This window comes from Nesoenas mayeri (genome assembly GCF_963082525.1).
Source record: "Nesoenas mayeri genome assembly, chromosome: 22".
Lineage (NCBI taxonomy): Eukaryota > Metazoa > Chordata > Aves > Columbiformes > Columbidae > Nesoenas > Nesoenas mayeri.
In genome coordinates, this window is record NC_137572.1 from 6,685,372 (window position 1) to 6,698,924 (window position 13,553).

Genomic DNA, 13,553 nt, shown 5'->3' on the forward strand with positions numbered 1-13,553 from the left:
AGGCGCCGAGCGCAGCGTGGGGAGCAGAAAACGAGGCATCTCCCGGGGGCAGGGGGTGCGAGGGCGAGAGCCCCAGGGCGGGGCGGAACAGGCCGGGGTGTGCCCGGACCGAGCCCCCCGTGCGTGGGCGGGGGATGCGCGGGGGGGCGCGGAGGAGGGCGCAGCGCGGCCCCGCCCGGCGTGGCCCCGCCCGGCGCCGCTCGCCCTCCGCGGGGGCGGCCAGAGCCCGGCGCTGCGGGCAGGAGGGAGCGGGCAGCACGGAGCGGCCGGCATGGACCGCGCCGCCCCGCTCCGCACCATGGCCCCGCGCTCGCCCGCCGCCGCGCCGCGCCTGCTTGCAGCGCTCCTGGGTAAGGGGCGCGGGGGGCACCGGGGATGCGGGGACCTCCTGCCGCCCCTCCCACCGGCCGGCCCCCGGAGCCGAGCGGGCAGCGCCGGCGACCCGGCTCTCCGGCAGGGATCCTGCCCTGGGGACCCGCGGGCAGCTCCGGCAGCCCGATGGGGGTTGGCACCGCGGGCTGCCCGCGGCTTCCAGCCGCCCCCTCGTCTTCCCGAAGCGGGGTGCCCCTCGCTATGTCGCCCTCCCTTCGCGCTCGCCTGCTTCGCATCTGGCCCGCCTGCACCGCAAGGAATCGGACGCTGCTGCTCAGATGGATTTCCCGTCCACAGGAGCTAATGCAATGATCTCTGCTCTGCAGACGGAGAGTTCGAAGCACTGAGGATAAGGGACTTGTCCAAGGTGACTTCGCAGCCGCGTCCGAGAGCGGACTCCGAAGTCCTGGCTCCAGCCCCCTGCCCTGCCTGCATCAGTCGCTAACATCGCCAGAGCTTTCTTCTGTGAGCACTGCGGCTGCATCCCGCTTTGCCCTGCTCCGCTCTGCTGCTCTGCGAGCGGGGACCACTGCTACCTTCCTGCTAACATGAACTGGGGAAATAGCCGTAGGGAAGCAATGCACTGCTTCAACGCAGCCACCAGCACGCCTGCCGACAGGTCATTCTTTTTACAGTTCATTTTGTAAAACAACCATTTGCATGCGCTTCTCCCTGGCATGGGGATGAACCCCTACTGCAGGGCCAATGCGTGCAGTGTGACTCCCAGACCTGTGTCCAGGATGCCCGAGGTGTCCCAGCTGCAGGGTGGAGGAAGGAGTTTGCAGCCATCCCCTCCCCACTGCAGCCCCTGGGGCTCCTTCCAAGCCACCTGCACCAGCCTTCACGCACCAGCTGCACTTCTGCTTGTGTAGGTCATCCTTGAGTTGATGGGCGCAGGGAGCCTGAAACTCAGGGCTGCCTTTGCAGCATTTGCTGCTGGGAAACTACCTTGAGTGGTGTTTTAGAGGGCACTGTTCTTCAGTTTGTTTTAAGTGAGCTGGAGACACAAAAAGACATGTAAGTACCTGATTCCCGGCAGGAGGTATTTGGGTGCTGGTCCCTGGTTGAAAGTGCCTCGTCAGATGCAGTGCAAGCTGCTTTCAGCCTGGAGCTGGCAGTGGGTGGTAGGAGAGGCTCAGAGATGCTGGGGACCAGGGAACTTGGGGGTCTGGGGTCCAGGGCGTGGAGGTGGGAACCTTGTTCCACAGGTCACTTGGGTGGGCTGAGAGCCTCGAGGGGGATGTGGGAAGGGCAGAGCTGCTGGGCAGGTCTCTCTGTGTCTGCGTGTTTTGGGGATGCTCTCCAGGGAGTGGCAGTGGGCTCCTGGCTACACCAGGGAGCCACAGCACAGCATCTTCCATCAGTGCCTGCAGGAAGGGCGAGGACCGGGCATCCTGTCCCTGAGCACGTTGTACCTGGGCTCAGGCAGGCCTGGGAGCTCTTCCCTTCTAACCTCAGTGGCGAGGATCCTGGCCAGCATGCCAAGCACGGCTTGCTGTCTGTGCCAGGAGGTCACATTGATTTTTATGGGCAATGAAAGTTTTGATGGAGCAGCTTTCTCGCAGGCGGTGGAGGCATCCCATGGCTTTTCAGGGGAACCCTGTCTGCCATGTCCATTAGGGCAGCGGTTCCCAGACCAGGTTCCAGACGGGCTGCAGGGGAAGCATGGGGCTGGCAGCAGCCCGTGGGGGCGAAGCCTTGCTCTGGGCCCTGGGCTGGGTTGGGGGGCTGTTGCTGCTGGGGCTGGGTCCCGGGTTGCACAGCCAGCATGTCTCTCAGTGGCTCTGGGACCCCTCAGCAGGGGGGCTTGTCCCAGGGGACCTGCAGGGGCAGAACTTGGGCTCTGCTGGTGCAAAGTGCAGCAGCTTTGGGCATACGGAAAAGTAACGGTGGCAGCTGGTGTGGCGGGTTCAGCCAGTGATCTCCCAGCCTCCCAAAGTGTTTTCCTCTGTGCTTTATTTAGTGGTAACAGATCTCTTCTGTCTTCCTGAGACCACAGCGTGATAGGAATAAGATCAGGCTCCATTTACCCCACACATTCAATTCAGATTACATTCATGGCTCTGTAACGGTGGCAGACAGGATTAAAAGTGTTAGAAGCTGCAAGGAATCGTCTTTCCTGTAAGCAGCTGTCCCCTTGCAGCACCCTGCCTGCTCAGGCGTTCCTGCGGAGCCAGGTAGCAGCGCGATTCCCCAGGGATTCCACAGCCCCTTCTGTAGCATCCCCAGGGCTGGTCTGTGAGCCTGACAACTGCAGGAGGCTTCCATATGGTGGAAACCACTCCCTGACGTTAGCTGAAGCCTCTCAGGCAAAACGAAAAGTGCTTCTTTGTAAAGTTAAGTAACTCCTTCCCTGCAGTGCTTGCAATGCAGCACTGCAGCAGGGCCCGCAGCCCAGGATGCAGGGCTCTCGGGCTTGGCTTGGGCTGCGGCGTGCCTGAGGAGCTGTTAGCACAGGCACGTGTGGGAGAATAAATCAGCGTCTGAAGCGGCTGCAGAGAGATGCAAATCTGAAGCTGAAGGCAGTGTATCCAATTTAAGGTGTCAGTGGAGCTGGGACCAGCTTGTAGCTGTGGGAAGAGCTGTGTCCCCTTGTTCTGGTTGTCAGAGTGTCCAGGGAAAGCTTTGTAGGGTTGTCTGTGTCTCTTCAGTGGCTGAGGTCTGGGAAGGGGGATTTCAGTGCTGGGTTGTATTGCATCTTGGCCGTACCACATCACACAGCGGGACAGGGCTCTGGTGGCATGGGGATGGCGCTGCGCCCCTGGCCTGGAGCAAAGTGTCCCCGTGCCCCCAAAAGGTCTGCATGGGCGCCGCTGGCCCAGCGCGGTGCACAGGAGTGCAGCGCTGGTCCTGGCGTGGGATGCGGGGCGCTTTCGGGCACGCCCTGGGCTCTTGCAGCCAGGCTCATGCCCGCTCCTCGGTGCGTTCCTCCCTGCTAGCGGGGAGGAGAGGAGCGAGGGAGCTGCGTTCTGCACTTTGAAGGTCATCTGCCAGCTCCAGCGGGAGGAGAAGCGCTCTGCCGCGAGAGCCCTTGGCCGGGGTGGGGGACGCACGGAGTGGCAGGCGGCCAGGACAGCCATGCTAATTAGTGCTGCAAATCGCTGCTTGAAGAACAGAGCTCTGTGCTTCGCTTTGGGCTTTTTTTTCCTCCCTTTAAGGTTTAGCTGAAGGCTTTATGGATAACGTGCAAATCAGGGCTTTCATTTGCATACTTTATTCGTGGTGATATTATGGTCCCCTTTGAATCAGTGCTGTGTCTGTGGGTGCCAGCCAGCCCCTGCCCTCCTCCAGGAGCAGGTCCCCTGGCTCTGCTGAGCTGTCCTGGGGCTCAGGACAGGCACGTTTGTTCCTGCCATGCCAAAGGGGACGAGGGGTGACAAGCTCTCCCTGCCCCGTCTGCTGCGAGGGTGCGCGTCCATACCAGCGCCATGTCCTCACTCTCCTCTCTCCCTGCCAGGTTTGCACATCTTCGCCATCGCCTTCGCCTTGGAAGTGACGGTGGGGAAGACCAACACTGTGACGGCTCTGAATAACTCCGATGTCCTGCTGCCCTGCAGCTTCACCACCTGCACAGGCTTTCAGGACCTGGTCTTCACATGGTATTTCAACTCGACAGAGATGGTGGGTGCCCCTCCAGGCTTTCCCTCAGTCTTTCTGGCAGGGCCTTTGCAGTGGAGACCAGCACTGCAGTTCTCATGGAGTTCTCGTTCTCCCCTTGCAGGATGCCCTCCTCCCGACTGTCTCCAGCCCTGGGGAGACGGGGCTGTGCAAACAGGGTGGCTCAAATATGCTGGCACGTCTGTGCTTTTGTCACAAAGCTGCTCTGGGCTTTCTGCTGCCCACAAGCTCGTTTATTTTCATAAACTGGCTGTGCAGGTGCAGGTGACATATAGTTAGTTTTCTCCTCCTGCACTTGCTCTGAAAAACTAAAGGTTTGCTTCCTGCTGGGAATATTCTGCTCTTTGAGTCCTTAGCAGGACGGCTGGTTCAGAGCAGATCTGCCCTCACAGGCTGACCAGCTCTGCGTGGCTGCAGAGCAAAGGGACTGTCTCTGCCCTGGGCTTCTCTCATCTTCTGTGTGCTCTGTGACAATGCTGCAGGGCAAGTCTGGTCAATCGGTTCCTTCCCCGGTGGGCTGTGCGTCGGGTCCCCGCCATGGCTATTCCTGCTTTAATAGGGGTGCTGGGACATTTGGCCATGCGTATCTGTGCGTGCAGAGGTGGGAGAACTTGAGACCCCATCCTGTGTTCCTGCCTCTGCAGATTTACCACGGCAAGATAAAGAGCAAAGCCTCGGAGCCCTTCCTCGTGGGACGCAACCCACGCGTGGAGTTTGTTGGCTCCACCACCGGGAAGGAAAACAACATCTCCATCGTCCTGAAGAACGTGGAGTTCAGCGATGCTGGGAAATACACCTGCCACGTCAAGAACCCCAAGGAGAAGAACGCGCAGCACAACGCCACCATCTTCCTTACGGTGGTCCAGAAGAGTAAGTGCTGGCTGGGGGTCCCGTGAGTGGCTCTGGGGCGGTGGAGATGCAAACTGGGGCTGACTCACCTTGGCTCAGGGTTGTGGTGCTGCACGGGCTGTCCTGGCTTCCTCGAGGTCGTTGGCATCCCTGAAGGGCAAGGCTTGGCCTGTGCCCCTCTGTGCTGTGGGGAAGGGGGGCGCTGCTTTTCGGGGGAGCCGTGCAGCTGGGAGCTCCGGCTCCCCTCCTGAGGCCCCTCAGCACCTTCTCTCCTGCAGTGGTGGAGACAGACAACACTCTGACGCTCATCATCGTGGGCGTGGCGGGGGGGCTCATCGGCCTCCTCATCCTCTTCATGCTCATCAAGAGGGTTGTCCTGTTCATCATCAAGAAGACCCAGGATGGGAAGTGAGTGCAGATGTCGGTCCTGGCACCCTTTGGTGGGTGCTGCCGCGGGGCAGGGCTGCGCAAGGTGATGGCGAGGGGGGCCGGGGGGGCCGGGGGCTGTCAGCTGGCCGTGTGCTCTCCCGCAGGAAGGAGTGTCTGGTGAGCTCGTCGGGGAACGACAACACCGAGAACGGCTTGGCCGGCTCCAAGGCGGAACAAAAAGCACCACCAAAGGCATGAAGCAGCGGCACCTCGAGCCCCAGCCCGCCCGGCAGCGGGGAGGGTGGGCAGGGGGACAAGCCTTTCCCTTTTCCTTTCTTTCCAAACTGCCAACGCTTGAGACATGTTTCTATTACACACGTGCCTGCAACCTGCGCCGCTTCTCAGAAAAGACTTCGGCTGCCATGGGGACTGGGAGCTTCTTGTGGACTCGTACTGGGACGCCGCTGAGACAGAGAGAGCTGCCTGCTCCATTGCAAGCAAAGGCAAGAAGGTGCTGGGCGGGCAAGGAAGGGGCCGGGTGCTGGCTGTACCCTGCTCTGCAGCCAGACGGGTGCTGTGCTGCCTGCGCTGCGCTCCGGGGGTGCAGGGTCCTGGTGTGCTGGGGAGGGTAGACCTGCGAGGAGCTGGGGGGTCTTGTCTGGTTTGGTGATGCGCAGCTGGGGCGGGCAGGAGCTGCCTGCCGCACGCAGATTTCTGGAGCAGAGCAGGGATGCACGGAACTCACTGCAGAGACAGAGGCTTCTGCCTTTGCTGCGTTGCTCGTGGGTCTGGCATGGGAGGGAGGAAGCACAGCTGTTGTGATGGGGCTCAGCTTCAGCTCTCCTGGTAAGCACACTCGAGAGCCAAAGCAGCGAAAGGCCTGTTGCTGTCAGGGCTGCTGTCTCTTGCCATCAGCGCACCATGCTCCCGTGGGCGGGCTGGCCCCGCGGTGCCTCGGTTGCTCCCGTGCAGGGCTAGGGGCCCAGCGGCCAGAGCTGGAATGTGCCAGGGCCACCGCTCCCCTGGGTATCTGCTGCTGCTCTTACTCCTCCTCCCCTCTTTTAAAGCTCGGCACGCAGAGCAGCGATGCTTTCGATGCTGACTCGCCAAGGCTTGACTCGTTACGTGGATAGTTTTTATATTAGACACCGGTGGGGAAAAACAGCTGATCGCGTTTTCCCTTCCAAGGAAAGCTGGCACTCCATCCGCGACGCGGGGCGGGACGCGGTGCAGCCCTGGCGAGGGGAGCAGGGGTGGGCTGTGCGCCCTGCTCCTGGGCCGGCCACCGGCCCACGAGTGACCTTGGGCAAGTCACTCTGCCGCTCCATGCCTCAGTTTCCCCATCTGTAAAATGGGGCTAATAATACTGCTCTACCTCACACGGGTTGTTGTGAGGCTTCCTTGGCTAACATCTGCAAAGTGCTTCAAGTTTCTCGGGGCCACAGAAAACCAGAGGGTCTTTGCAAAGGTACCCGCAGTGGGGACTCAGGCACGCCAGCCCCCTTCCCAAGGGCTGTAGCAGGACACGAGAATTAAGGGAATGAGCCGATCCTACAACTGAGCTTAACAATGTCCTTTATAATATGATTTGTTCCCCGTTTCTCCTTTATCTGTGGGTGTCTGTCCTCACTCGAAATCGGGAATCAGAGCTGAGCCCTGAGTTCCCTGGCTGCAGGGGCTTGCACCCCGACAGAGGTGCTGGATTAAATGTGGGTGAGGATTTGATGGGCAAGGCAAACAAGGAAAGGTTGGGTGCTGCCTTCCATGGAGACTGTTGTGGGAGAGCTTGGGTGCCACCTGCCTGCTTTGGGGCTGGTGGCACAGAGGGCACCTTACAGGGCTCAGAGGCACCCAATGGATTGGGACCCTGTGCTTGGAACAGGAGCCAAGTGACAAGTACCGGCATCTGGCGCCAGGCAGGGTTCCTTGGCTGCTGGTTAGACAGGCAAGTGGGAGCCGGGTCCCTGGGACCCTGGTCACCCGTCTGAGGATCTGTGGGACCCTCAGGGAAATCACTTGACTCCTCTGCGCTTCCATTTCCCCATCTTAGAAACAGGGACAGTAAATCTGAGCTACCTCACAGGAGGTGTGAGGCTCCCCGCATCGCTTTGTGAAATGCCCCAAGATGCCGGGCAAAAGGCACTCTGTAAACCAAAGTGCTGCTAACGTACCGTTGTCACACGTGAGAGCCTGGGCAGGAAGGCATGAGACCTCGCGGTTGCCCCAAGAGACCCCCAGCCCATCCTCGGACGAGACCTCCGGTGGGAGAGGACAGAGAGGGGAGGAAGGGAGTTTTTTAAATAACTATTTTTAGCTGTCCTAACCTGTTGGCCTTTTTTAGACTGTATCTGGACACGGTTCCACTTACCACAGGATATGCAATGCTGTACTATGCATGGATTACTCCTCTGGCTTGATGGAAAAAGTCAACATACCCAGTTTTTGGAATGTAACTCTATATGCATATGTGTGTGGGTGCTGTACGCAGCATGGGGGCCCTGGGGGAGCTTGTGCCAGCACTGGGGTCCCTGCTGTCACGGGGCCTTGGGGGTCTGCAGAGGCTTTCTGGGGCACGTGGGGAGAAACCCCTGACGGAGGCACGTGCTGTGACAGACACATATGTGTATAAGCATATACAATTACATGTAGGAGATACCTGTGAACAAACACAGGGTGTGTGCGACATGCTGTGTGATGACTGACAGCACATTTTTGCACTGTAGAGGTTTAGTTAGCTTTGCCCTGAATGAAATAAAGTTTATGTTTACTAGAGAAACTTGCTCTAGTTTGGGTTGCTGTGGGCGGCTGTTTAGCCGTGAAGCGGTGTGGGTGTGCGTGCTGCATTGCGAGAAGGAGCAGCAGTGTTTCGCTTGTGTGCCGAGCGTGGGCTGCGTCTGTTCTCTGCAGCTGCTTGTCTCGGCTCTGCTGTGTCCTGCCGCTCCCTCCCGGACACCCCGGGGCAGGGCTGGGCGCTGCTTGCCAGCACCCACGGGTGTGCATTGCCCCCTCCAGCCCAGGGGCTGTGGGTGGCTGGAGCCGGGAACCAGCCCATTCTGACCAGCTTGTCTGGCTGGGTGGCCGAGGTCCATGCAGCGCTCTCTTCTGTGTGCGCAGGAACAGCATGTTCACGGGAGCCAGCAAACAGAGCCTGCCTTGTGCTGGGAAAGCCGCCCTGGCACCGCACAGGGTATTGCGAAACATACCCCTGCAAGCAAGAGACAAAAAGCCCTCAGAGGCTGCATGAAAAAACATATACTTTCTTTTAATGGGGATACTCTACAGCACAAACATAGTTTCTCTCTGTATAACAGTAGTGAGTGAACAGCAGCTTAGCCCCACAGGAGCCTTCCTGCCGCGGCAGGGTCGGCACAGGGCAATAAATTAATCTCTCTCCGGAAGGGAGCTTGAGCTGGTCAGATTCCTTCACACTATCGGTGGCCGTCGCTCCGAGCTGCACTTTGCCTCCTTGGCTGTTCTCTGGCACACTAAATCACAGCCTGCCAGCCGCGGTTCGGGAGCCACCGCTCACCTTCCATGGCTTGAGATCCGTTTCCCAGCTGCTGCCAGAGCCGGGACAGCCAAGCGCGTATGGATGGGAGGGAGGCTCGGGGAGATGGACCTGTCCCAACAGGTCTCAGAGCTCCGACTGGAAGGATAGAGAAGGAGAGAAGAAATCACAAGCTTTGAAGGGCAGCTGAAAGCTTAGGGAGCTGGCTCAGCTCCTGCGCAGAGCCCAGGGGTCCCATCCCCGCAGCGCACCCTGCAGCGATGCTGCACCCCGCCGGGGCCGTTCCCTGCTGTGCAGAGCCAATGAGGGGGCCCTGAGCCACCCCCACTGCCCCCCAAAACCTGCGTGTTGCTGCAGCGGTGTCAGCAGGACGGCACTGACCCTCCGGACGGCGTAGATCCAGTTGAGGTAGGCACGGACGCTGGTGTAGACGCCGGGCGTGCTGGGGTCCCCGCAGCCCTGGCCCCAGCTGACGATGCCCACCACCTGCCAGTGCCCGCCCGAGTAGAGCAGGGGCCCGCCGCTGTCCCCCTGCCAAGGACAAACTGTCTGAGGGGGGCTCGGAGCCCCCAGCCCGCAGCACAGTGAGTGCCGGTGCTCACAGGTGCAGCTTGCAGCCGTTTCCCAGGAGGAGAACTCTTCCCTGAAAGGGACTATTTCATCCATAGGTGCAGCCCAACCCAGCCCCTCTTTCCACACCAGGCCCCCCCACCTGGCAGGTGTCCACCCCGCCTTGGGGCAGGCCGGCACACAGCATCTTCTCGGTGACTTCCCCGTGGTAGGCGGACAGGTTGCAGCTCTCCCTGTCTATGAGCTTCACCTCTGCCTGCTGCAGGATCTCCGACAGTTTTCCTGTACAAACGTGGTTGCTCAGAGCGGCCCCCAGAAGGCTGGGCAAGCAGGAACCCCAAAAGCCCCCACCTCAGGCACACAGCGCTTGTCCCGCTCACCGTGCTCCTGCGTGTAGCCCCAGCCTGTCACCCACAGGGATGTGCCAGGTACCAGCTCCTCATCAAAATAGGGCAGACAGATGGGCTTGCTTCTGTCTGCAAGGGAAAGGGGAGGTGGAGGTGTCTGGGGAGGCTCGCGGGTGCCACACCGCTGTCCGGGCACCCGCTCTCTGCTGCACCCTGGGTAAGGCACTGCTCGCATGTGGAGCGTTGCCTTCGTGAGATCTTGCTTCAAGGAGGCGCGTACCACGTCTCACCTGTGACATGCACCGGAGACCTCAGCTTCACCAGCGCGATGTCATTGACCTTGGCCGATGCGGATGTCGCCTCAGCCAGGAAGACCTTCTCCACAGCGAGGGTGGTGGTGCCCGAGAGGAGGTCGGAGCCGGCCTTCACGCTCCAGCTCTGGATGATGGGGTTGTTCCTGTGCACGGACATGTTTGCTACTGCTCTGCTCTTCCTCCCCCGTGCCCCTGCGGCGGGGACAGGCAGCAAAGCCCTGCCTGCACGCTGCCCTGCTCAGCATCACTCAGCTGCATCGGACACAGGGGCACAAAGCCCTGTGCAGGTGTGTGCATTACACAACATCTAGGCAAAGCGTGCCTTAAACCCGGAGTTTAAGGAGCACGTGGGTGCAGCGTGGGGAGATTGCCGACTCACTTGAAGCAGTGTGCTGCCGTGAGGACCCAGCTGGGGCCGATGATGCTGCCCCCGCAGATGTGCTCCTTCCTGTACTGCAGGCTGACCTGCCACGGCCAAGCCTCGATGGCGGCCGGGCTCCCGCCCAGCACGCGCGGCGCCCGGACGCTCTCCCCGCAGTCCTCTGCCAGGCGGCGGAGCAGCGACAAAGACACGCGTTAGCTGCAGCGATGGGGAGAGAAAGAGCACCCGCTCTGCCCTCCTCCGTCCTCAGGGTGAGCAGGGACAAGGCTCCCACACCTCCCAGGGAGAGGAGCATGGCCCGTGTGCCTCACCCCCCGCTCCGTGACATGTCACCCCTTCGTGGGACACTTGGCACACCCCCTTTGGTTCTCTGTTTGCACATCAGCCCCAGGTCTATTCCTTTCCTTCTCCAGTCCACCAGGCGGATTAGGTTAATTAGGGTGATTCATCAACAAAAGTAAACCCAACCAGGCAGCCAGCTAAGCCTCTCTTAGGTGCTTAATTTTTTGGAGGTTTACATTGGCTTAGCAAGAACGTTAGCAGTAATTAAATCTAACTTTTCTCATGCAGTGCAGGAACCGAGGCGGGGGGTATGCGGGGGGGGAGGGGGGAGAGGGGGCGGTGTGCGGGGGGAGGGGGGGGGGTGTGCGGGGCGGGGCTCAGACTCAGGGCCTGGGCCTGAGCCTGAGCCTGAGCCTGAGCCTGAGCCGAGCTCTTGCAGCTGCAATGCAGCACACGGGGCTGTGCCAGGAGCGGGGACCCGGAGCAGCACGAAGCCCTGCGTGCCGCAAGGTGCACACAGCCTCCTGACACTTACTGGAGCAAAAGAGCGAAACAACCCGTCCAGAGAGGCATTTCCTGCAAGAGGGAGGAAAAGGGCTGGTTTCGGTGGAGGAGACGCTCGTGCGAGGGGCACGGGGCCACTGCTGCACAGCCCCAGCACTCACCTGCCCGGCTCGGGCACCTGGAGGCTGCCATTGCTCAGCACGACCTCACGGGGAGGCAGGGGCTGCCCTGCGCCCACCTCCACCTCCCGGAACGTGGGAGTGCTGAAAGACACGGCGACACGGGTCAGCAAGAACAGCCATCCCGCACACTCCCAGCGCGGCACAGCTGCTGGGAGAGGACGGGCACTGGTGCCTCAGCACCTCCGGGAGCTGCAAACTCGGCAGTTTGGGCTCAGACTGAGCCAAAGGTGGTATAACCCAGTTCCAGAACTTCAGGACTGAAGCCTGACAGGTAGGTCCTAAATGTTTGTCTGTGGCCCCAAATTTGTGTGCCCTGTGGCTCCAGATTTGCCACTAGCTCGTGACAGCACACAGGTGGGTGACACGGAGCTTCATCACAGCTGCAAGGACTCAGCCCTGCCCACAGCTGAGCAGCATCCACACCCCCAGCCACCTCCTGGGGCTTTAAAGGGGGGTATGGGAAGCCCTGTGCCTCCCCAGCTGAGTTCCATTGATGGTGAGAGTCGGGCTGGGCTCTGCATGTGCTGCAGGAGGGGCTGCTCTGCTGAGCTGAGCACAGTGTGGCTGTGGGGACCTGCAGACCGGGATGTCCATGGGCTGGGGACGGAGCTCCTAGCACAGAGAGCAGCCAGTTCTGAGGGAGTCACTGAGCCCTCTGCACAGTGTGGGTGCACTGGAAACATTGCTGCCGAGCTCCGAGTGCTTTGTAGGAAAACAGAGCCCCACTCAAAAAGAGCTTTTATGGGAGAGGGATAGATAAAGCAGGTGAGAGAGGTGCAGAGAAAGGAGCCGTGTACCTCCTGTAGCCCATTTCCTCGCAGGCTGCTTTCGCCAGCGCCAGGTTGAAGTGGTCATGGCAGACGCAGAACCAGGCTCTGGTGTTTCTGTTAAGCACCTGCAGGATGGATCTGTCTTTGGAAACACGGGCTGGAGACAGACACCAAGTCAGCTGTGACACGGGTGAGTTTGGCAGGCTTGCTGCAGCAGCCCAGCCCCTCTGGGGTTCTAAGGGGGTGTCATGGACTCACCCCCAGCTGGTGGCCCTTCGCGGACCCACTGGGGACAGTTGGCCTCGTCCTCGCCCTGCAGACAGTCCACGTTCCCGTCGCACACCTGCTGCAGCGGCACCAGTTTCAGGGGCTGTTTGCAGAAGAAGTAGTGGTACTCCAGGTACACCTTGACTGGAGGGAAAGGGGGGCTCAGCACTGAGCTCCCACTGCCGGGCAGGCTCAGGGCTTGGGGTTCAGCAAGAAGGTGGCAGAGCGGTGCCAGCTGAGCCCTGGCTCCAGAGCTGTGTTTGCTGAGCCGTGGCTGTGCAAAAGGAGAGGGGAGAAGAGGAGCCGTACCCAGGAACCCTATTGAAACCAGGCAGGTGAGGGTGAGGACCGCTGCCAGGACGGGGACGCCGATCCGCTTGAAGGACTCCCACCTCGTGGGGGCTTTTCGTCTTGTGCTGGGACCTGCAACACAGAGGAGCGTGGCGCTGCATTGCCGGGTCCAGCCTGGCAGCACTCGCACCCTCAGCTCCCACGGGCATTACCTCCGCCATTCAGCCGTTCGGAGGCTAAATCCTGCAAACCAGAGGGGAAAAACAGTTACTGAGCTGAAACTGCAGCCAAAAATCAGGTGGGAAGGGTCTATAGCAGAGTGAGTGGCTGGCCCCGTGGTGATTCTCACACCAAGCACACAGCTAGAATGATCCTCCACCCCGGGAGGGCAGCCCTGAGAAAGCAGAGGGTTGTCTCAGCCTGGGCAGGTACAGAGGCTGTTGTGGTTTTGGCTTGAGTCCTGCCAGAAGCATTTTCAGGGAAACTGCCCCAGTTTGCATCTGAGGTAGCTTTAGAGATGCTGTGAAGGAGGTGGCAGCAGGGGTTCTGGCGTGACAACACTTGGCTGTGATTTTCCCATGGACACCACCTCTACAGTTCCAGTAAGTGCCTATTGATTACAGAGTTACCGTCATTAATGCACCAGAGGCTTAAAGTCACAGGCTTTATAAAAGAGGTGCTTTCTCATGTGCCAAGAAACCCTGAGTCAAAATACATATGCCTGCAGGGCTGTGGCACCCAGACATGTCACAATGGGGCTTATATCCTTCATCTGGCCCAGCGCAGGGTCAGAAACCGAGTGGTACAGCCCAAATCCTCCCAACAGACTGGCAGAGCCGCTGGAGAAAGCAGCCTGGCCCATGGGAACAAGTGCTCTCAAGGCAGGCGGGAGGGCTGTGCCGCTGCTAGGACACGCGGTAAACACAGC

General features: G+C 60.3%; 2 protein-coding genes across 2 annotated transcripts; one reads left to right on the plus strand and one right to left on the minus strand.

Moving 5' to 3' along the window:
- Window positions 1-298: 298 nt before the first annotated feature.
- SCN4B (sodium voltage-gated channel beta subunit 4) lies at window positions 299-5,466 on the plus strand (the record flags this gene model as incomplete). Its single annotated transcript, XM_080357942.1, has 5 exons — window positions 299-350; window positions 3,830-3,993; window positions 4,635-4,860; window positions 5,118-5,247; window positions 5,373-5,466. 5 exons carry the CDS (start codon window positions 299-301, stop codon window positions 5,464-5,466), a joined length of 666 nt encoding a protein of 221 aa, XP_080214068.1.
- A 576-nt stretch (window positions 5,467-6,042) lies between these two features.
- On the minus strand, window positions 6,043-13,260 carry TMPRSS4 (transmembrane serine protease 4; the record flags this gene model as incomplete). Its single annotated transcript, XM_080358001.1, has 13 exons — window positions 6,043-6,182; window positions 9,058-9,247; window positions 9,429-9,568; window positions 9,667-9,762; window positions 9,924-10,090; window positions 10,327-10,489; window positions 11,147-11,187; window positions 11,277-11,378; window positions 12,095-12,224; window positions 12,326-12,478; window positions 12,644-12,757; window positions 12,838-12,868; window positions 13,255-13,260. The coding sequence occupies 13 exons, from the start codon at window positions 13,258-13,260 to the stop codon at window positions 6,043-6,045; spliced, it is 1,473 nt and encodes a 490-aa protein (XP_080214127.1).
- Between the last annotated feature and the right edge of the window lie 293 nt (window positions 13,261-13,553).